Source organism: Ambystoma mexicanum, chromosome 6p, assembly GCF_040938575.1.
Source record: "Ambystoma mexicanum isolate Mex_15411 chromosome 6p, UKY_AmexF1_1, whole genome shotgun sequence".
In the NCBI taxonomy this organism is placed as follows: domain Eukaryota; kingdom Metazoa; phylum Chordata; class Amphibia; order Caudata; family Ambystomatidae; genus Ambystoma; species Ambystoma mexicanum.
This window is the reverse complement of record NC_090935.1, coordinates 1,419,155,898-1,419,180,230: the sequence shown is the minus strand read 5'-3', so window position 1 is coordinate 1,419,180,230 and position 24,333 is coordinate 1,419,155,898. Positions and strand designations below refer to the sequence as shown.

The following is a 24,333-nucleotide window of genomic DNA, read 5'->3' as shown; positions in this document are numbered from 1 at the left end:
GATAGATTCACTGGGAGAAGCGTTCTCCTTCCCGTGGACGGCCAAGTTTCTGTACGCCTTTCCCCTATTTCCACTCCTACGGCGGACCCTGCAGTGGATTCACAGATACCGATGTCGAGTGATCTTGGTGGCTCCTTATTGGCCGAGACAGGCATGGTTCTCCGACCTGCTACAGCTTTCAATAGCGCGGCCAGTAACGTTTCAGAAAGTCCTGATCCTCCTGACCCGGGACAAGGGAACAGTGTGGCACCATGATCCGGACAGTCTCAACTTGACAGCATGGCTCCTGACTTCTCGGAGTTTAAGACCCTGACTATTTCATCGGATTGCCGTCGAATTCTACAAGCCGCGCGGGCTCCGTTCACGAACACTTCGTATGCATGCAAGTGGAGGAGATTCTGCATGTGGTGTCAAAATCAGCCGGGGTTGCAGCCCCTGAATGTAACTCCTGAACAGCTTCTGCCATATTTGCTGCATTTAGCGGAGAGTGGTTTATCTTTTTCATCGATAAAAGTACACCTGGCAGCCATTTCAAGGTTCATGCGGAGAAGGCAGTCGTCACCATTGTTTAGTGATAGGCTGATTAAGCACTTCATGAAAGGTTTATTTCGTACATTTCCACCGATTACAGAACTTTCCTCCGATCTGGAGTCTTAACCTAGTGTTGACGGAACTAATGAAAGCTCCCTTTGAACCTATGGCTTCCTCATCTATGAAATTCTTATCGTGGAAGTTGGCTTTTTTGGTAGCTATCACTTCAGCGTGACGACTCTCGGAGATGCAAGCATTGGTCATAGATCCTCCCTACTTGAGATTCTTTAAGGACAAGGTGGTGCTGGCAACCAACCCTCATTTTATTCCGGAAGTTCCTACTCTCTTTCATAAACATTCGTCGATTGTACTACCTACATTTTTCGTGACTCCATCGGTTGCGGAAAAAGCTCGCCATACATTGGACGTGAAAAGCGCTCTAAAGTTTTATTTTCATCGGACTCAGCAATTTAGAAGTACACAACAACTGTTTGTGGCTTATGGTCCGTCGACAAAAGGAAAGGCAATCTCCAAACAAGGACTAGCTCGATGGGTCTGGTCGACGATTGCCTTTTGTCACTCGAAAGCGGGGAAACCGCTGGAAAGGCATCCGAGAGCCCATTCCACGAGATCAACTTCATCTTCGCTGGCGTTGTGGGCCGGAGTTCCACTGGAAGACATCTGTCAGGCGGCATCCTGGTCGGTGCCACATACATTTACCTGCCGTTATTGCCTCGAACAGCAGGATGCAGACGATGTACACATGGGACGAGCAGTCCTACGTCATCTGTTTCAGTGAGGTAGGCTCTGTTTAAGGGAATGTATCCAATGTTGGAGAAGGGATTAGTTTCTTACTTGTAACTCCATTTCTCCAGCATTGGTATCTTTCATGGATTCACATGCGCCCGCCGGCCTCCCCTACATGCAAACAATAAATAAACCTTCCAAATTTGGGGGGTTAAAATCTGATGGGAGCCACGGGGGCGGGGCATTTATACCGCTACGTCCTATTGGGGCATGCGTAAGCGGCCCAAAAACGACGTAGATAGGACACCGAAGTGTCGAAATTTTTCCTATGGAAAATGTCTTTATAAAGGTACCGAGGGTTCCCAGCCTGACGGGGAATATTCTAAGCATGTGAATCCATGAAAGATACCAATTTTTTTAAAGGGGCCTGTACAAGAAAGCCAGCCACCCCAGAAGTAAAGAGCCACATGGTGCTGGCCACAGCCCAGGAGCTTGCATTAAAAAAAAGAAGAAAAAAACGTTTTTTAAATTTTTTTTATTTTAGAGGTCGCAAGGGAGACCTCAGAGGTCGCAGATGCGACCTCTGGCGACCCCTAAATGACATCCCTGCTGGGAAGGTCAGAGCGTTAGTCCTTCCTCATGTATTCCAGGAATGGGAACCTGATTGCTAGAAAAATGAATGTGGTATTTTTCATGTCGACGGTTAAATTTCTCCAGTGCCAGGATTGTCCAAGCTTTGTCCAGCCATTGCTCCTACATTGGAGCGTCTGGCTGGTTTCACATCCTCAATATACATTATACAATAGTTTATAGACTGTCTGTACATTCCCTCTCCTTAAACTGACTTTGCAGTCCCAGTATACACACTTTAGGGTCGTTCTGCAAGTCAAACACCAAAATTACATTTAGCCTGGAACACATTCCCAGCCAAAACCCCTGTATATTGGGGCATCCCCATAGAATGTTTAGTAAACATCCCCTCCAGTATGCCTTGGATTCCCTGGGATTGCAAGAATGTAAGCTGGCTGGTATTTTGTACCCTCTCATTAAAACTTTGGCCTGGGTTTCTGCTAACCTAACTGTGCACTCAGCAAAGCCCTTGCTACCATATATATCTCATCCCATGTTTCTAGTGACCGATGCTCACCTAGCTCCCTATCCCAGCCATCGAAATAGGTTCTGCGTTGGGGTGTGGTGAGATTGCTAATTGCCTTACACAGTGTGGAAATAAGACCCTTCGAGTCCGCCGTTAGTTGGAAAATTATTTCCAGAACAGTTAATAGTTTTGCGTCAAGTGCATTTGGTGGGTGTAGGAACCAGTGTCTAGCTTGTAGATGGCGAAACCTATTGCCTTCCTCAAGCCTCAGGACCAGTTTACACTCTTCACATGTGCAGATCTTGACGCTGGAGAACATTTCTCCCATCTTACTGTCTTTGATATCCACCCTGTGAATCCTTTTTACTCCTTCCCCGGCGTAAAGTCTGCATTGTGTACAAATGGTGTGAATGGGGAGGGGAACATTGTAAAAGTGTGTAGTTTTGCCAGTCCATTCCATACTTCTAAAGCAGCTTGGATTTGAGGGTTGATATAGAGGCTTTGGCCCCTCCTATGTTGAGGTAGCCATAGCTGCATCCATAAGTGATGCCCTGCCACCGCTTGCTCCATTTCCACTAATTTCTTTTTGGAATCTTCCTGGACCTAGTTGATTAGTGGTCGTATCTGGGTGGCCCAGTAATTCCAGAAATTGGGTACATGCTAGCCTCACCATTATTCGCGCTGACCGTGCAACATAGTTTGCCAGAATCATATGTTGCATTTTAGACCCGAAATTGAGCTTGCAAAGGCCAGCTTTCCAGTAAAGGACAGCTAACCCTGTCGAAGGCCTTTTCTGCATCCAAGGCCAGTAGCAGGGATTGAGCTGGATTCCTACTTGATTTGTGCACGAGATGTAGAATTCGCTGTACATTATCTATCGTTCCACATCCCCAGATAAACACTGACTGGTCTGGGTTCACCAGCAGGGACATGACTTTCTCCATTATATGTGTTAAATGTTTGTGAAAATCTTGACATCAAAATTCAGTAGTGATCTGGGCCTGTAGGACGCTCATAATCTGGGATCCTTCCCAGGTTTGGGAATGGGGATCATTTGCGCCTCACGAATTGAGGATGGAAGAGAACCCCCTCCCTGATTGCATTGCAAACACCTGCTGGCAGTTTTACCAGCAGTTGGTCCTTGTAGGAAGAGGCTGTCGGACCATCTGGGTCTGGCGCCTTATTCAATTTAAGGTTTTAATGGCTCTAATTTCTTATTGTAGCACAATTACTGCTTCTAGGTATGCTCTGTTTGCCGTGGAGACACTGCATATTTATAGATTCTATATATGTCTTTAGGTCGATTGGATCTTGTACTTCAGCTGAGTATAGAGCGGAGTAGAAGTACCCAAACTGTTCTTTCTTCTTGCGCTCATCCCCCTACCCCCATTCCCTATCTTGGTCATCTAGCATGGTATGGATAAAGGCTTTATTCACTTTTGTCTCTGCATTCTGTTAAGCATCTTCCCTGGGACGTTCCCTTGTTCATAGTCATTTCTTTTCAGCCTTACTAAGTGCGCTCAGTCGCCTGATTTCTAAGTATTCTCAACTGGCTTTGGGCCATGGTCAGTTGTTTTAATGTGCGTCATGTGGGCGCCTCGTTGTACAATTTTTCTTTCTTTCACCTCCTCTACTAGAGTTTTTGCTAGCCTTCTAGTATGCTTGAGCGCCACTGCCCCAGCTGTTTGACTCCCCCTGGCTACTGCCTTCAGAACATTCCAATGCATCCCAGACATCAAGTGTCAAAATCACCATGTTTTTTGGGCCGAGTTGGGGGCATAGGAGGCTATTGTGGTCTTCCATCCCCGTTTCTCTCCTTCGAGCTTTATGCATCTCCCGTCTGGATCCCTTTTGCTGACAGCCTTGGTCAGTGGCACTTGCTCCTTATCAGGAGCGCTACGCTACCCCTACCCTTTTGGTGGATGCAGAAGTAAAGAACTGCCCGGTAAACCCTTTATTGCGTAGCCGGCATTGGTATTTGGTCAGTAAGTGTGTTTTGCATGGCCAGTATGTGTATATTCAGTCGTTTTAGTTCTTTAAGCAACTGGCAGCGCTTGTTTGGGGAGTTTAGGCATTGGACATTTAGGGTCCTTAGTGTCCGTGTCATTTGCAATCTGGTCTGGTTCTATTCGATAATGTGGTCTCTTCAAGCCCCCTCCCGTCTCCAGACCTGTGCTTCCCATCTGATAAGGGTGAGCAAGTGCCTAGCGTGTCTGGCCCCGTTTCCCTGTTGTGCGCCCTATGCATGTACCCTCCCATCGTCCTGTGAGTCATGTTTCCCCCATTGTGTCTTCCGCCTGGTCTAATCCCTTGGCTTGGAAGTGTATCCCACTCCTTCATCCCAGAGTTGCATACTGTTGGGAGGTCTCCCTCACCGTTGTAACTGTGTCACAATACTGCTACCCCAACTTAAACATACAAGTGAATAACGCCTCCCCTTCAACTTTTGCAAATGTTTAAAGTGCCATGAAATTGCCCCCTCATACACTCATGGCTACAACATTAGCACCAAAAGCCCAATTTTCCGTGAGCTGGTGATCACCGCTGTCCACATGAGCGGCCAGGTCTCGTCTTCCTAGAGGGGCCCATGCTCCGTAGCTCACTTCCTGGGACTCTCCCAATTGTAGTCTGCTTCCATTCTCCACTGAAATATTCAGTAGCTTGCTCCCGGCCTCGGGTGTGAAGAGAGTATGAAGTCTGCCCTCCATTTGAAACCGCAGACGGAAGGGATAAGTCCATTTTGTATTTGTTCCTTTTCCTCCGCTTTTCCAGCAGTGACCTCATAGTTTCTCTTCGCTAAGGTGGGTTGAGAGACGTCTTGGATGTATTTCGACCGTTAATTTGTGAAATTCGATATGGCCTGACTTCCTCGCCTCTCCCAAAATAAGTTCCTTCACCTTCTACACCTGCAGTTTTGCCACTATCTGTAGGCGGGCAGCCCTTGTCCCCTCTGACTGGTCCTACTCTATGAACTCTATCAATTTTAATGGTGACCTGAGGGTGCTGCGCTATTAATTCTCTTAACAGCTTCTGAATGTTTGCCTCAATGTTTCCTTCTTCGGCCCCTTCTCAAGATCGTCACACCCTATTCTCAAGATCATCGCTTTTGGATCACAGATACTTGTTGGCCTCCCTCAACCCTGACATTTTGCCCCCTTTTGCCACCACATGGGACTCGATCGGCCAACGCTCTTTCTTTGTGTTCCACCCATTCACACAGGGTAGCAATATCATTTTTGTTTTAGTCAATGGAGGTCAATAGATTTCTTCGTAGATCTGCCATCTCTGAGTGAAGCAAGCTTTTCGGATGGCTGCCCTGACCCTCCTCCCGCCTGATCTCGTCCCCTGACATGGTGGGCAGCTTTGCGGCGGTTTTGAGGAAAGCCTGAAGGCCTGCATCTGTTGGTTTGCATGAGGGTTTTGACATGTCCCCCTGCCTTCTACAGGATGGCACCTGACTCTTTGTACTTGTAAACCGGGGTCCCTGGTTCCCCTGTTCGCCCTATACAAAGCAAATTGATCAAGGCCGTTCACTATGCCTCACGAAAACTGTTTCAATCTATTTCAACTCAAAAAAAGATTATTTATGCAAAAATATAATTTTATTAATAGATCATAAAGTTAAAAAACATTGTCATATATACATTGTACAGACCACATTTAGACGTTCAGACATATTTCTGTGACAAACATTGACACCTACATTTTCCGCCTCTGAGTATGTCTTTAAGTATCTTTAGTAGAGTGGATTCCCCCATGGATGAAGTGGTAGAACCAATATTGGGGCAACAATGTTAAATAATTTACTTAGTTGCAGATCTTGTAAATTCGCACATTTCTTATAAAACATTGACGGCCCATCTGGTCCCAGTGTTGTCCACCCTGACAGGGAATTAATGATTGCCTGAATCTCCTGTGGTGTAATGGGCTCATTAAGAGTTTGTTCTTGTACTTGAATTAATGAAGGTACATTAATAGAAGCTAGATAATCTTCTTGGCCGTTGGTCTCCGTTGTTTAAGTAAACCATTTTTCATAGTTGTACCTTAAGATCCCTTACTTGTCCGGGTCATTCAGGATGGTTTCCAGACTGGTCCTTCAACTCCCCATTGGCATGACCAGAAGCCAGTCAAAACATGATTTGCTTTATTAGAATTAGTTAAATGTTTATTTAGTTTATATAGCGTTTTAATCCAAAGCGCTTTACAATATAACAACAAGGTACAATAATGGAAGAAGCAAGTTAACAATCATGATCAAACCAACGATTCAATATATAGAAGTTTCCTTGGAAAGTGGAGGTGAGGGAACGGAGAGAAGGAAGGGAGAGGAGGTGGAAAGGAAGACTAGGAATAAAGTCAAGTGGATGTGAGAAGGAAGGGGAAGGGAAGTTATGAGGGACAGGGAGATGAAGAGGAGAAATGGTAGAAGGTCAGGGAGGGAGTGAAGAAGGGCTTTCAAGGAGGTGCGGAAGGAGGTGTAGGTGGGGATAGAGCAGATAGAGAGAAGTAAGGAGTTCCAGTGTAGGGGGGCCAAGGGCTGAAAGGAACTGAAGTGAGAGGCTGCACATGGTGGCGTGGGTATAGTGAGCAAGAAGAGGTCAGCAGAGCGGAGAGAACGAGGGGGAGTGTACAATGAGAGAAGAGAAGAGAGATGGGGTGGGTTGGGGGGGGGCAAGGTCGTGGAGTGATTTGAAGACCAGACAGAGGAATTGGAATTTAATTTGGGAGGGGATGGGAAGCCAGCCAAGTTGAGAGAGCGAGGAGGAAATAGTTGTGAGGGCTGAGTAGACCGAGTACGGATAGAGGAGTGGTAGATGGATTTGAGGGGGGGGGGTCAGATGAGAGGCAGGAAGTCCAAAGAGGAGAGAAGAGCATTTGAAGAGACTGGCGAAGATGGGGGAGGAGATTAAGAGTATAAAAGTGTGGAAGGTGAGGGAGGATCGGATCTTGTGAATGTTGTAGAGATGGTACCGACAGGAGCGAGAGGTGAGAGAAATGTGGTGGGAGAAGGAAAGGGAGGAGTCGAAGTGTAGACCAAGATTGCAGGCATAGGTAGAGATGGGTAGATTGGAAGGGGGAAAGTGGATGGAAGGAGAAGGGGTTAAATAGAATGATTTGATGTACAACAAAGCATAGGGTGTGACTTTAGCCTGCAGGGCTACCAACTTTGCTTGAGCTTGCTTTATATCATTAAACACTTGTCGAGAGGCTGTGGCTTTGTTACTCTAGATATTGAATCGCCATTTCAAGTTGTGACATTGCCAGGATCTTCTGTTATAGTTTGAAGCCAGACTGATTATACAACCTCCTATTGTCTTGAAGGCTTCTTACAGAATTGCGGTGGACACATCTGGGGTGTCATTCGCCTGACAATATAAAGCAACCTCTTTTTGAGGCGTTGAAAAAATTACTGAATCCTGTAGAAAAGAATTATTGAGCTCCCATCTCCAATTGTATCTAGATATAATAAATGCTGAGCTCTTCGACACAATGATCAGGGCATCGTCTGACCGGGTAATTGGACCAATCTGTGAATTCTTGACACATTGCACTAGAGATCATGAAGTCAAGAAGTCCAACCTAGAATGCAGACTCTGGACATGTGAATAAAATTAGTTGTCTTAAACTTTCGGGTTCATGTTTCTCCAGATATCAACCCAGCCCAAATCACTGATCAACCTTAAAAGAAAAGCTGCACTTAATGTCCACCATACGTATGTATACTACACCTGTTGACAAAGGGATGAAGGACCTAATTTAAAATAAAATCCTCCTATTCTCCTTGCTTGAGAGGTTATTATTGGGGGTCAATTTAGTGAGAAAATAAGTTTAGGGCCATGTTAAAGACTATTTAGAAAAAACTTAATATCTGATCAAGTGTAATCAGAGCCCCAAAATGTTTGGTTCAAATCCTAAACATCAATCATCCATTTAATGCTTTTCCCCAGAAGAATGGCTTCCCCTGCTCTTTCGGATGATGCAGAGAAAAAATACTGTTTTGCAAACATGGGGGGGACGAGGGGGGTTGGGGTGGAATTTTTCCCTAAATTGGAAAACCCCTTAGATTCATGTTTTTGTGGGATCCATTTTCGGCATCCTCTGCCTTATCTGCCAGATTGCTGTAGTTATCCTGCAACAGGTGTATTCTCTTGGCTAGAAGGTCCTCTTCGTAGCTGTGCTCACAATTGCCATACTCTACCATTCGCCACTCAATTCTGTAAAAGTTAGTCGAATTCTGTAATCGAGGTGGAGTGATTGTGGTTGCAAAGTAAAATTTCCTGTTTCAACTCAAAAATCATGTTTGTCCCCCTTAGTCCCTTGACACAGGAAATAAGTGTGGATAGTGAATCCGTTTTCAAGCGGATGGACCCAAGCCTCTCCATGAAGGAGCCTACAGTCAGGTCATGATTACATGACAGTTCCACTGCTGGGCCCCAAGGAAGGCTGGACTAAGAGCTGCGGAGTTGCTCCAAGAGGTATAAAAATACATGCACTCCACCTCAGTGGGGCAATTACCTCCCCTGCCTGCAAAAGCAATACTATGGTGTACACTGGCCTCATGTGTTATGCCGGTTTCACCCCTAGTTTATTTTTTTAAGGTTTCGGGGTCTAGAATTGTTGAGCTCTGCTATGAAGGGTCTGACTGTAACCAAAAGATGGGGCTGCCCACATGCTGTCTCACTTCTGCGGGTGCGTCCACCATTATAGGTGCCATATTGCCGTTCTGCTGCTCTGTATGATCACAGCAGTTCTTCCCCCTGAAACCGGTCTGCATCTCGGCATCGTCGCTGGAGCATTAGGAAGCACAGGGCTCCCGTTTATTCGTCCGCCTTCTCAATGCAAATCAGACGGTGGCAGTGAGCTCAAGGGAATCACTCCTCCATGTTTCCCTGCTTGCCACGCCTCCCTTTGCGGATTCAGTTATGCAATTGTGAACAGACAATTGTTCTGAAGTGCCATCAGACTATTTACAATGAAGAAAGGACGTTATTTCCATGCATATGGCCATCTGACTGGGGCCACAGGTAGTTACAAAAAATATTGAAAACTATAATTCTGAGAGTATCCACAGTGCATTGTAAATGCTTAGAGGAAGCCTGGAAACATGAATAGCTGGTAAACTGATGAGGCACTGTAGAGCAGAGTAACAGTGAGCTGACCTCAAATACTGAACTTATTCTAGTGCTGTGGAAACTTAATGCTGGGCAAACTAGTGAAAAGCCACGGCTGAGTAGAGGACGCCTTCTCTCTCCTCCACAGAAGACAAACTTAACTTGAGCCGGGTTGGAGCCATCGAGTGTGGGATGCCAGTGCTAGTGGTTCGGAATATGCTGCGACAAGTACCATTCCTTGACAAGTCAGAGTGTGGAATGTGCCAGCGTCCAGCCAGCACCAGTATGCTAAACACTGGTTAGTGAAAAACTTTCAGAACAGCTTATTCTATCGGACTTAGAAGATAATCCTAAGAGTGGCTCAGACATCAGAGTTGTCATGCAGGTAGGCTAATGAGGTATCGGGAGAATATAGAGGAGGCCTAAAGGCGACGAGGTAAAAAGATCGAGTGAGAATTAAGCCTTAAAAGGATTGAGGTGAGCGGAGAGAAAAAGATTAAGCTAAACACGTATGACATATAAACATATTTGAGGAGATGGCAGTGAGCAGGCATGCTGGTTACTTGATGGTAGATATGATCCTAATTGCCAGGTTATAAAGGAAACCGAACAAGAGAAAAGATCTTCAAATTGCACTATGTTAGATGTGCTCCATTTTGTCTTCACTGGTCTAAGTGAAACCCATTCTTGCTGTTGCATGCTGGTAGATGTGGTCCAAATCCCAGTTGAAAGGAACCTAAGCAATATGTGCAAGCTGTTAAGTGTGAATTTAAAGTATCGGAGGAACTGAACCGGTCATTCAAGTTACATACATGCTGACATTCTAATGGCCAGCCCAATACTAAATGGAACTGAAGAAAGTCAATGTGTTGCATGCTTTTAACCGTAGCCAGATAGCCTCGTAAGAGGAGGAGATTCGTATTTGTCTGAATTTAAGCCAGAGAGAACTGAAAAAGACCAAAGAAATGTCGATTAATGTTGATGATTGTACATCCTTCAGCTATCCCTCCGCAAATACCTCCCCTCTTGCGCTCTTTGCTCCTCTACCTCTAGCTCCCTCAGGGTCAGTCGTTTTTCAAAGAAACGAGCTTTGGGGGGGGGGGTAGATCTGTCTTTGGCTGGGGCCTCCCTCTGGAACAGCCTCCCTGCCACTCTAAAACCTGAGGAGAACCATCTCTGGTTCCGGAAGCACCTCAAGACCTTCCTCCCTTTCTTCTGCATTCGCTCCCCCTCTCCCCGGCTGATCTGTTCTCTCTTGGCACTGTGCACCTGGCCACCCTCTGTCCTCCGGGACCAAGTACCTGCTCACCCTGCCACCCTCCTACACTGCCTCCGGGCCACCCTTTGCACTGGGGTCTGTATCTGTACCCATACAGCCCCACCCTTTTTCTTCCTGCACTTATCGGACCTACCCTGTCCGCTGCCTTAAACCTAGCACTTGCAAATTGCTGGCTGCACTAACACGGTTTGTTGCCTTTTATTATTTATCTGTTTCTCCTTTGCTTCCCACTTTCCTCTTCTCCCCCCCGCCCCTTCCATGCACTCCCCCCCCCCTCTCCCCCTCTCCCATGCTATTGCGCGTTCTCAATGTAACTGGGCCTAGTAAGATCGTTGTTTTGTTCTCCCCTGTTCCCCTCCCTTGCCACGCTCTGAAACACTTGTGTACGAGCGCGATAGCAATAAAATATCAATACATCAACGGGCCAACAAAGAATTGCAAAAACTGCCCCCTTTTCGGAATCCATCATATAGAAAAGAAATGACCCCTTACACTTTTTTGAAACTTTGATTTATGACTATTGCATTGTCAACAATATACTATCTGATTCTGGCAAGTGCAGCCCTTGATCTGAGGCCGGTAGCAGCCATTTTACACATGCCCAGAATTAAACTAAAGGGTTTTAGAGGTGGAGTTGCATAATCAGTAGGGACAAGGTAGCTGGGAGGGGAAAGCTGTGCTTACTGGCTTTAGACTTTTTCAAATGTGTGTGCTTTAAGAGGGTGTTTAATGTATACATATTCATTTTACATGAGGGTTGACATTGGTGAATATTGCAATATGCATGTGAATCTTTAACTGACACAATGTTTTCTTACTTTACTTAGGGGTGTGTTACTTAATAATGTATAATGCTGATGGGGACTGACGATCGTTGTCCTTAGTTCTACTTGAGCCAGATAAACCACTCACTATCTCAATCTCCCGCTCCTTCCCTAAGGGCATGTCTGGTGTAGGGTAGTTTGTATACTAACCTCCTTGTCATTTATTAGAAAACCATGCAATATAACGTTTCTAGCACTTTGCTAAAGGTATTTGAGTCTGGAGAACATAAAACCAAGGAATTGGAGTTAAATGTACTTCCTACATTGTCTTAATCTTCATAATTTCCATACCTGACCCTCCCATTTTCATCTCGGATTTCCTCACCTTTATTCGCCGAGCAAGAATTGGGATGGTTGCTGCTGAAGAAAGGCATTATGCTTCTTTGTTTCAGCTGTAACGATGCAATGGAGAGAATGAGCTCGGACCAGCTCCAGTTGAGTATTTTAAATGTTCTGACTAGGATTTCTAAGATGATATAGTTTTACAAGTTGGAAAAGTTTTTGTTTCTGAAACAATGCATTTTTCTTAAATCTCTTTACGAATGTGTGTGGCCTGTTTTATTCTGAATTGTATAAGCCTAATGGAGTAAATGAGTCCAATTAAAAGCGAACCTTGATGTTGCAAAGAAGTGGAGTCTTCAAAACTAAAAATACTGACACTTGTTTCCTAGGACAGCAGCGCTCACGTATGCTAGCAACCCTTTTCAAGGATGAGCGGTGCCAGCAGCTTGCAGCTTATGGAATTCTGGAGAAGATGTATCTAGATAGAATTATCAGGGGCAATCAGCTGCAAGAGTTTGCTGCTATGCTGATGCCTCACCAGAAAGCCACCACTTTAGATGGCATGGGTAGGTTTTTATTTTACACAACTTTATTTATTCTTTTTCAAAGTTTTGCAAAGTAACCTGTAATGTTAAGATTACATTGTTAAAATACAGAGTTTTAATTACATTGTTAAAATACAGAGTTTTAAGGAGCTTAACTTGGAGAACAATCGCATTTCATGTCACTTCAAGGTCCCACATGATCGTGCGTGGTCTATTATCCCGTAACCACCTACCCCCGCAATAGCTTTGTTTAAGCATTTGATGGCCAATCACCATCTGTGCCCGAATGATAAGCCAGAGCTTCTTATCGTAGGCTCCCCACACAGGCTCAAACACCTGGGCCTAGCCTTTGCCTCCGTCTCCATTGATGGAAACATCACCCTTGTATCTAGTCACATAAAAACCCTGGGGATTTACCTTGACGCGCAATTCAATATGCAAAAACATGTTAAGGCCATTGCCTCCTCCGCAGCCTACTTAACAAAACCGATCAACCTTAGGACATTTCTGTCCTATGAGCATTGTCACGTTAGCCAGAGCCATCATTTTAGCAAACTAGACTATTGTAATGCCATCCTTGCTGGAACCTCAGCTGAAAACCTCACCAAACTTTAGCTTATTCAGAACAAAGCCCTTCGGGCAGTTTGGGGTATGAAACGTTCACACCATATCTCACTAGTCGGACATGAGGCCCATTGGCTTCCTATCGAAGCCTGCATTGCATTTAAAATCTTGTCAATTACCCACTGATGCATGTACAACACTACCCCCACCTACCTTCACCAGCGTGTCAAGACACCCCAACCATCGGAATCTACAACCCTACTCCACATCTCTTGTTAGCTTCACCATCCTAGTGCCTACTCTCTGGAATTCTTTGCCGCCCTGTCTACAAAATGAACCCTCCTATTTGAAACGAACGGTATTACCCAAAATAATCTTTCACAATTGACCTTTTGTCCTAATTGACCTTCTGCACAATTGACCTTTATATTATTTTAGTTATTTTATGCAAGTATTGGGTTGATTTTGGATTATAAATAATATATGGGGATTGGATGGGCCCCGCCCCCCCTGCATATATGTCCTAATTGACTTTTTTAAATTGGGTAAATTCTCCCGAGGTCAATTGTGACAAGGTCAATTAGTATATATTCATTTGAACTTCTGAAAAAAACTGAACTGTTTTATTTAACAAATATACCTAAATAAGTAACTACAGTCTCCTCACAACTGCCTTGTTTGCACTGTATACTATCCTCCACTGTATTGACTATTTTGGACAACATTGTATTGCATCCCCATGACTGTTTTACTGTACAGTAATAGTATCTAGCGCTGTGCTACCTCTGGGTTTGGGCGCTATCGACAAATTAAATAAATAAGAGCTTTTGGAGGTGCTTCAACAGTGGGAGTTTGTGTTGATTAGTGTTCCCTGTCAAAAAGGGGACAAAGGTCCCCAGATTACACAGAACGTTTACATTTTGTCATTCTGACTTGTGAATATTTTTTCCATGGCCAATATTTCCTACACCTTGCCCCACCACACTGCCAGTTGCAGAACCTCTGCCCTCTTGTTCTAATGTTAGTCTAGCTGTGTTGATTTGGGTGAGCAGCACAGCTGTCTGCTTGAGCCATAAAGACCATCTTCATCTGAATAAAAGATCAGAATCCGAGGGTTTAACAGCAGTTGTAGATTAGTAAATGTTCGCAAAGTTTTTCTTTTTGCACTTTTCCCTCCATCGATTTCTATGGAACACCATTTGTTTTGCTTGTTTAACCCAACCCCCACTTTTTGGAGTCGGTTAAGCCTTCTGCTTTACTTCCTGTTACGAAGGATTTCTCTTGGCAACTATCTCTCCATAGTTTCTATGGAACCCCCAATCCATTTGTTTAACCTGTTCTGACTTTTTGAGGGGATGGAAAGCCTTCAACTTCACTTAACCTGCCTTTTGCTCATTTGTCATGGGAAAACTGATCAATTCTTCAGAGGGTTATGTAATGGGTAACTGTTTCCCTTTTATATATTACATTTTGGTAACCCTAGCCTTTTACACTTGGGATTTTTGGTTACTTTTATATGTGCCTAAAGTCAAGATGGTGGCAGCAACCTTTTATTTAACATAATGTGGTAAATGGCATGTACAAATCAACCATATATTACATGTACGTTGGCAAAGGTTACACAGACCATATTTCATATAGCATCCCACAGTCCCCCACAGCCTTCGATCAACCCTGCCCCGAGAACTCCTTGAATCCCGATCCATACCCACTCCCCTCAGTGAGAGCATTACAGTAGTGAAAACTGTCAAATAAGCAGAGATTTTGCCACCATGGTCTGGTATTTCTCTGCATATTCTATAAAATGCTTCCAAACAGATACATACTTAGCATGGGCTGTGATATTATCGGCAACCAAAATGTCCCATATTTTCACCCACCACATCTGGGCTATCAGGCCTTCAAAGTTCTTCCCATTACCGGCAATGGTCAACTTGGCTGCTTGGAGAAAGTGCCCAATCAAAGTAGCCATGGGCCCAGATAAGGGTAACGCCCCATCTCCTGTGACCCCCCCCCTGACACCCAACACCACCACCCAGGGGTCCATTGGCAGCAATAGGCCAGTCATTTCTTTAATTTACGCCAACCCCCTCCTTCCAAAAATGATTCGCTTTCCCACAAGTCCATACCATGTGCAAGAGAGACCCCACTTCATTGCATACCTGCCACCAATTAGCAGAGTACTCGGGCTGACATTTAATGCAATCTCTCCGGTGTAAGGTACTATCTATAGCCTAGTTTGTAAGCTCTCCCTATCTGTTGCACATTTAGATATAACTTGTGCATCCGAGCCCATATGTGCAGCCATGCGTCATCCTCTGTTACAACCCCCAAATCGCATTGTCTCCCTGTGTCCAGTAACTTGTACGGTTGAGAGATTTTGTCCTTGAATACCCCCCACACCCTAAATGGATAATTCAAGCGGATTAATTGCCTGGTAGTACTACCTTTCGTGGGAGGATGAGAAGCCCAGTGACTCCATTGAGCATAGCGAAAACGCTCCGTTTCAGGTACAGCAAAAAACTCCTTACACTCATTTAAAAGTTAGTGGATGCTCATCTCTACATATCGGCTGTAACCTCTCCGGGCCCCCGTTGGTCCAAGCCTCAAACCTCCCTTTTTCACACGATGGCTGAAAGCCTGGATTATTCCAAATCGTTGAGTGGACCTATTCCTTGTACTGTTCCACATATGTAAAGCACCCTCTGCATGAAATAAAGTGTGTTTCTAGTAGCTGTTAGCAATGGAGACCCAGCTGCTCCCCCAAGGCCACCCCTTTCCACATAAGGAAGCTGAGCCAGTGCCACTGCCGAGTGGGCTTGCTCAATCGATTTCCACTTGGGCATTCAGTCAATATCGCTCCAGGTCAACACATGTGAAATCTGAGCAGTCTAATTGTAGCAAAATGCATCAGGAACACCCAGCCCTTTATCCTCATTGGCCTTAACAATAATCTCTTGGAGATCCGCACCCATTTATTTCCCCATATAAGTGTATGGATCTTTCCCTGTAGTGACCTCGGCTCCGAATCCTGGATCATAACGGTAATGCTAGGCAATAATAGAGCAGCCTGTGAACCAAGTTAATTTAAATTGCAGCAATTCTCCCGAACCAGGACATTTTCTGCACTCCCCATCTTACGAAGTGCTCTGACAGCTCCCTAAACAATGGCGGGATATTCCGCCAAAAGACCTCTGTGAGCCTACGTGGAATGGCTATCTGGTTCCATTTTATCAGAGCAAGTGTACTCAAAGGAGCCCTATACAGAGTTTGCTCCGATATGCCTGACCCATGCGATTTATTATAACGGACCTTACAGCCTGAGACCTGCCTAAAGTCCTCTAGCTGTCGCAACATTGCCACCCAGGAGGCACAAGGGTTCTGCAGAGACAGCAGGATGTCGCCTGCATAAAGTGAAAGTTTGTACTCTGCCCCCCACTTATCCCTGCTATTGCCGTATCATTTCTAATGCGACATGAACGCTACTCCATTGTCAATGCAAATACCAGTGGGGACAATGGGTAACCTTGTCTGATCCCCCTGGTTATGGTCCAATTTGGAGAGTATCGCCCATTGATCCTAAGGGAGACCGATTGTTCCTTGTAATTGGCCAAGACCAACGTGATGAAACTACGGCCAAGACCCAATGCTTCCGCGGTGTGCCGAATGTACCCTAGTACACTGTTGCACACCTTGTGGGCGTCCATTGCCACTATCCCTACTTCTACCCCTGTTGTCTGCCTCACCTGAAGTAAATCCATAATATGCCTCACATTATCATGGCTACTGCGCCCCATAATGAATCCAGTCTGATCACTATCTATGACCCTTGGGAGAACCTCCATCATATGACCTGCCAAAATCTTGGAGAACAGCTTGGAGTCAATATTGGTGAGAGTAATAGGGCAATGGGTGTCACAAAGCATTGGCTCCTTCACCGGTTTGGGAAGCAATATAGTGCCTTGTATTTCAAGGTTTTAATAGCCCATTCCACTACGCTAGTCAAGAACTGACCCTCCAGAGAGCCACGCTCCTCCCTTGGCAGTCTCAGTAGTCCAGCCCCCTCCAAATAACTAGATTGCATATTCTCGGACCAAGACTCCCCCACAAACACTGCCTTGAAATGAGTCTGAAATATCTCCAATTCATCAGCTTCTGCCCACTTCAGTATCCCCTGGTTGTCACGCAGGGCCAAGACAGTATTACATGTTTGAAGTTTGTCAATTTAGCCACCAAAAGGAGATTAGCCCTGTTCCCATTGGGATGATCGTATTGTTTGGTTTTTAGCATTGCTTGGGCCGCCCTATCCGCTAGGTGTTCTTTGATACTCTGACGTCCCGTCCCCCTTTCCTCCATATTTGTGGTGACATTCCGTCCTTCGGGGCGGGACCGGAGCACTTTTTTCCAAAAAGCATCAAAAATGTAAAATGTATGTCCTTCTCTTTTTACACGGGGTACCACACGCGGCATCGCCCTTCAGTCCTTTTAGCCAAGCAATCGAGACTGGTCGCACTTAAATCTTCGGAATTTTTTTGTTCCCGTTGTCCCTCTCTCCTGCTCTGGTTCTGCGGAAGTGTAATCCTCCATCTATGCCGGAGCGTCTGGGACTTTTGTCCTGTTCTTCGTGCGAATGTCGCTTCGCTAGGGCGGATCCCCATTCTCTCTTCTGGAGTGTGTTGGGCCGGACCACCACTGGGATTTGTGCGTCTACTGCGATTCCCTCTCCGTCCGGGCACTCCAGCGCCGTCTTCTTCGGTGGGAGGACGTTTTTCAGCGCATTCCTCCGCCTCATCTTCAGCTTTTCATCGACAAAAAGAGATGCCCGGTAAGTTCCTTACTTTTTAGGGTGCCGCGGCCAGGGGACTACTTTCCAGGGTCTTCTCGGCCCGGAAGGGGCTCTCGTAGCTCTACCACCAGAATTTCTCCTGAGGTGCCTCACCGGCCTAATAGGCGTACCAGAGTTTTCTACGAGGGTTCCCACGACGGACCTGCCAAGACTGGAACACATTCCGAGGTTCACCTGTCGGGTGCTAAACGTAGGCCCAGTTCATCTGAGGCTTTGGACAACGGGGTTCGCTCCGAGGTCACCGTTTCTGGAGCTTTCTGTACTAAGCCACGGCTTTAGGCCCCTCACAAGGGAGCTATACATACCGGGACGAACCCCGAGTTTCCTCTACTTTTGGCTAAGGTCTGTACTGACAAAACCGAGAGACCTGCTCTTAAGGTCTTGTCTGTAAGGGTCATTCCTCAGTTTTGCCGCGCTCATCGCTGTGATACTGGTTCTGTCGAGGAGGCAAAGAGGGCGGTCATGCACCGTAACTCCTGTTACCGGCTCTGCGAGGTTCCTCCCTTGGAGGCTAATGTTGGAGCCACCTCTGAGATGTTAAGCAAACATCCAAGACCCCCCAGTACCGGCTCGGCCGAGGATCCTTGTGTCAAGGCTAAATTGTTACTGAAGTCCCCGGACCAACCTGTGGAGACAATTGCCTCAGCTGTACATGTGACGCAGTTTTCTTCAGGCATCGACAAAATGGCAGCCCACACCTCATGGCCCACAGCGGCCATTTTAGATCCTTCCTTACACCTACGTTCTCGACGGCGGCTGCTGGGAATCTTAGTTTTGGGGCCTGTTTCACCTTCGGTGGAATGTAAAAAATCTGTTACGCCCTTCTTATGACTGGCGTGCTCGGATGCCGCTGCCACATACCGTCTCGCTTCCTCCTACTTCTGCTCCGCCGATCTACGCGGATCCGATTGGTGGTGGGCCTTCCTTTCAACCATCCTGATTGCGTTTGTGGAGTTACGCCGCTTATGAGAGGCCTCTGAGGCGTTCACCTTGTCACCGCAAGAGCGCACCAGCCTGGTCCACCAGAAGGACGTTTTGTCCTGGGCCTGTAAGGTCTGAGATAAACCCCACTCCAGGCTGCTTATTAATAAGAGAATCGACCCCCGTTACAGGCTTCACACCTCCGAGGAGATGGCCTTGGCGTCTTGTCCGCTCCCTTCCTCAATAGTGGTAGCGGATATGGGGGCCGCATTGAAAGTATCTGCGGTTCTCCCTGGGAGGGGAGCATTTCCAGTTCCAAGTGCTCCCGTTCGGTCTCAGCTCGGCGCTGTGTGTCTTTACGAAGATTTCGGTCATCGCAGCTTACCTTCTGCTGCAGAGCGTTCATGTACATCCGTATTTGGACGATTGGCTCCTATGCAGCCCTTGTCCACAGGCGGCATTGACCAATCTCCAGTCTCTCCTTCAGCTCCTGTTCCACCTGGGGCTTTCGGTGAACCGGCGGAAATCTTTCATGACGGTCTCCCAAGACCAGATCTTCCTGGTTTTTCATTGGAAAACGATCGACTCCAGGGTGTATTTGACAGCGGACAGGATTGCGGATCTATTCGCCACGTGTCAGTTCTTCGTCCAGTCGGAGCACATGACTGCTTGGTGGTTCCAGAGACTTCTGGGCCTCATGTCTTTGTGCGTACTTGCTCTTCCTCTTGCGCATCTCAAAATGAGGCGTACGGCTCTTCGGAGCTCTTGGTGTCAGGCTTCGGGCTCGGATTCCAAGAGGATCCTGGTTCCTTCCTTCCTGCATGATGGCGGGCCTTCTATGGTGGTCCTCGGCCAGCAATCATACTGTGGAGGCCTCCTTTCAGGAGCCCTTCCCACAAGGGACGAATATCCGACTCCTCCCTCCTAGGATGGGGAGCAACTCTGGATCATCTCCAGGTTTTCGATCTATGGACACCTCAGGACAGGCAGTTTCATATAAATTATTTGGAACTCCTCGCGGTTTTTCTGGTGCTGAAAGCATTCCAACCATCCATCACGAACCAGGTGGTCCGCGTCCGCACGGACAACTCGGTATCCATGTTTTACATCAACAAGCAGAGTGGTACCAAGTCACCACCTCTTGTGGACCTGGCCATTCAGATGTGGGAATAGGCCATCCAGCATGGCCTTTGGCTGCTGGCGGTGCACATTCCGGGGCATCTCAATGTGACGGCAGACTCACTCAGCCGGCAGACAGCAGCCAGCTACGAGTGGGAACTGAGCATGGAAGTCCTCCAACAACTTTCACCAATGGGGCACTCCAGAAGTGGAACTAATAGGAAACTTCCTCTTTATGCATCCAGGAATGGTCTCGGGGCCTCTTCTCTAGGGGATGCTCTTGAGATTCCGTGGCACAACATGAATGCATATGCCTTGCCGCCTCTTCCTCTGATTCATCGGTCACTATGCAAGCTCAAGAATGCTTCGAATCGCACTCTCCTGTTCGTAGCTTGTTGGTGGCCAGCCAGATTATGGTTTTCAGAACTTCAGCATCTGTCGATTAGTCTTCCGATCAGACTGCTGCTGATTACCAACCTGCTTCACCGGTGCGATCAGCAGATGTGGCACCCTTCCCCATAATCAGGCGACCTGGTGCCTGAATTCAAATCCCTAGCACAATTTAACCTGTCTGAAAACAATATGTGCATTATCCAAGCGGCCAGGAAGCCTTCTACAAGGTCTCAGTATAGGAGCAGGTGGCTCCGGTTTTGTCACTGGTGTTTAGCTAAGCAATTAGACCCCAGACATGCTATGATTGACACTGTCCTTTCGTTCATTTCTCATCTGGCTGCTTCGGGCATCCATGTCCTATCCTGTAGGACTTACTTGTCGGCTATTGCCGCCTACCTGTCCACAGTTCCTTTTCTTTGACGAACCCAGTCATTAAGAGGCATTTTCCAGGTTTATTGCATCTTTTTCCACCTGTACGCAGTCCTCACCCAAAGTGGGATTTAAATGTGGTTTTGACCGCCTTATGGCATAAGCCATTTGAGCCTATGGTCACGACGGATCTGGAGTACCTTTCTTGGAAGGTTGCCTTTTTGATTGCAGTGACTTCGGCAAGGCGTGTAAGCGAGCTTCAAGCCTTGTCCGTGGAACATCCGTTCCTTACCTTTTAATAAGGATAAAGTTGTGCTCTGCACTCATCCTTCTTTCCTTCCTAAAGTAGTGACATATTTTAATTTCAATCATTCTATATCATTGCCTGTCTTTTTCCCGAACACAGCCTCCAATGCCGAGAGTATTACACAATCTAGATGTCAGACGAGCTCTGAAGTTCTGTCAGGACAGAACTGAACTCAGGGGTTCCTCCCAACTCTTTGTTACGTTTGGAGACCCGAAATGGAAACCTGCTTCAAAATCTACTATCTCCCGATGGATTGCCTCCTATATCTGAGGCTTATACCATTCAGGGCCTTCAGCCTCCGAAGAGCATTCATGTCCATCTTGTACGTGGCAAAGCGGCTGCTGTTGCCTTCCAAAAGTTGTTCCCTGGGAGACCATTGCCAAGGCGGCTACGTGGGCCTCACCATCAGCTTTTTGTAAGCATTACTGCTTGAACCTGAGCTCCAGGGCTGATGCTCAATTCGGTCAGGCTGTCCTTTTAAAAACCTCTTTCAGTAATGAGTTGCCATCCACCCATATTACCTGTGAGGAGTACTTTGGAATCTCCCACAAGTCTGGAGAAAAGGGGATGGGACGTAGGAGTATAACAAAGTTACTCAGCATAGTGATTACCTTACTCCTAATCCATAGTCCCCTTTTCTCCAAACGCCCGCCTGCTGTCCCCTCTAATAAGTATCCTCTATTATTGCTTAATTGGTCACAGACCTGGCGATAGAAAATGACTGAAGGGCGATGCGCGGGGCGGCGCTCAGGAGGGCGGGTTTAAGGCCGCGTGCGGTACCCCCTGTAAAATGAGGACACAACTTGTCAATTTTTGATGCTTTTTGGAAAAAAGTGCTCTGGTCCCGTCCACACAAGTATGGAGGAAAGGGGACTATGGACTCGTGGTAAGGTAGTCACTACGGTGAGTAACTTTGTTCATTTCTTAAGGGCTATTCTCAGTTTACACAGCAAAGTGTGTGGATACCCCCCACCCCCTTAAGATCCTGTTCGGCCGACTTTACCTCCTCCTCTAGTCTTTTCCAGACTGTCGCTCTCTAGTATAGGCGGCAGCCTTGCTAATTAATTTGCCCTGCACCCACTGCCTTCATTGCATCCCAAATGATTCCTGGTGAGGGGGGCTCACTAAGGCAATTTGTTAAAACCTCACTGATCTCCTTACACAGCACCTGATCTCTCAACACCAGTTCATACAGCCTCCAAGGGCGTCTAGTCGGCTCCCATCTGCTTTCATTTGCCAGGGTGAGCAACACTGGTGCATGATCTGAGAGCGTCCTTGTACCTATTTCTGCTCCCCTCACACAAAGATATGGAGCACTAGGGATAAGCAATAGATCGTATCTGGAGGAGCCCCATGAAGGCAAAATGTCCTCCCCATGAAACAGCCTCCATGCTTCCACCAACCCTAGGTCTCGAAGCAGCGACGCAAAAGGAAATTGCATATTTAAAATACAATCTAAATGCCGGTAAAGATTTATTAAGCAGAGAGTTAGGCACCAGATTAAAACGCCTCCCCACTAACCCCCCCAAATCACAAACTGACCCTCAGCGAAGGCCTCAGCGAAGGCCAATATGTGCGATAAGAAGCCTTCCAGAAAACTATCCTGCCCCACATTTGGTGTATATAGAGAATATGTGTTCGCAGATGAGGCCATTTTTGTTTTATTTGTGTTATTTGTAGTGTGGACATTCGCTTTTCCTGCGTATGGCTACTAAACATGGCTAGTGCCCTACAATGGTCATGCCACACGATTTTTGCTTGTTCTTTGGCCACATTTAGTCTTATTCCTCCTTGTGATGTCAGAAAATCACATCATGACTTTGCCCAGGGAAGCTGCTGCTTTCATGGGCTAGTTGTGTGTGTGTGTGTGTGTCGGTCAGTGTCACATTTGAGCCATGTTAAGCTCCAGTTCTGAGCCACAACAGCACGGCATTGTGGGTATGCACGTTGACTCCAAATGCAAATCTTTTTCTCCAGGAAATTGCCGTTTTCTGGGGGCAGTGCGATTTTTATACATGTCTTTATCAACCCAAGAAAAACTGCCTACTAGGTGGCGTTGTGGAATGTGTGACCGGGCTCAACAGAACTTTCCTACTTTCACATTTCAGGTGAAAAGGTTTTTTCAAACTTTTTTAAACCCACCATAACTTTCTTGGTTGTGTGCATATATATTTTTGAGGCTCGTGGAATCTGCTTAGATCACATGCTGTGCATAGGCCGACATCTAGTGGAAGCTGCAGAGTATTAGTTGTTTTCGGAATTTGAAAAGGGACGTCAACCGTGCGTGCCAGTAATACTATCCCTAGTGTGACGCCCACTGTACCCATGGTCCTCCACGCGTCGAGGTCCCTCAGATTGTTTTTTTCCGCTATCGTAGACGGATGCCATTTCGCAGAGTTCTCCTTTCGGCTTATCACCATTGTCTTTGACAAATTAATGATAGCTTTTCTTACTATCCTTTATATTCCATATCACCGGCTATCGAGATAATCTGACAGCGGTGAACAACCACTGTCGAAGACTCCCATCGGCGGATTCGTTCAGCCTTGGAAGGCCGCTTCGGGCTTTGCCCCAAACAGTAGGAAGAGGGGGAGGACATTTTAAGAATGTATTTGCCCTTTTTCGTATACTACACTCGTCTAGCTGCCGTGTTATTCCATTATGGATAGGACCCCTTTTAACGGTCTCGGCCGGATACTTGCGCGCCTTCAGGCCCAGGTGGACGGCATGATGATCATTGGGAGCTTTCGAGGCTCCGTTCGGACAAGGCAATCGAGAGATCACCAGAGATTTGCCAGGTCGAGGTCACGGTCTTCGCCAGCGAAATCCTCTAAGCCCTTGATGGCATCCGTGCCATGCCCGTCGGGTGCGCCTGTCGGGTCTTCGACCTCGGTCTGGCCCTCAAAGACATCGACGCCATTTTCGACAGTCTGAGCCGTCGACGCAATTGGTGCCGTTTGGGCCCACTTTGCCGTTAGAGGTCCCTGGGCCTGTGGTCCCTCCGAGAAAGGCTACTTCTAAGACTCTGAAGCCTATAGCTAAAAAAAGGTTAACTCCTCTCCCAAAGGATTTTTTTTGTATGGGACCCCTAATGTTCCAGACTGCCTCATTTCAAAGGAGAGTCAGATGGAGGATCTGTGTCAAACTTTGCACGATGCCAGTGGCCTTGACACTTCCCCTGAGCTGGAGTTCGGCAAGCCGGACCCAGGGGAGCATGCCGACTCCTCTTATCGGAGGCTGATGTTGAGAGTGGTGGAGTATATGGGCTGGTCCAGGCCCGCGGTACATTTTGATCAAGATGATCTTACAGATATTCTAGATCAGGGTCCGTCGACCGACCATGTGTTGCCATTTCATGTGGCGTTGCAAAAGTGGGTGGCTGCAACTTGGAACACCCC

General features: G+C 46.7%; 1 protein-coding gene across 2 annotated transcripts in view; it reads left to right on the top strand.

The window, feature by feature from the left end:
• COPS4 (COP9 signalosome subunit 4) overlaps positions 1 to 24,333 on the top strand; it is a 785,196-nt gene that overhangs the window by 491,348 nt on the left and 269,515 nt on the right. For both annotated transcript variants that reach the window (XM_069626120.1, XM_069626121.1), the window contains exon 7: positions 12,261 to 12,437. In XM_069626120.1, coding sequence (XP_069482221.1) covers positions 12,261 to 12,437 — 177 coding nt within the window. The remainder of the gene's footprint in view (positions 1 to 12,260; positions 12,438 to 24,333) is intronic.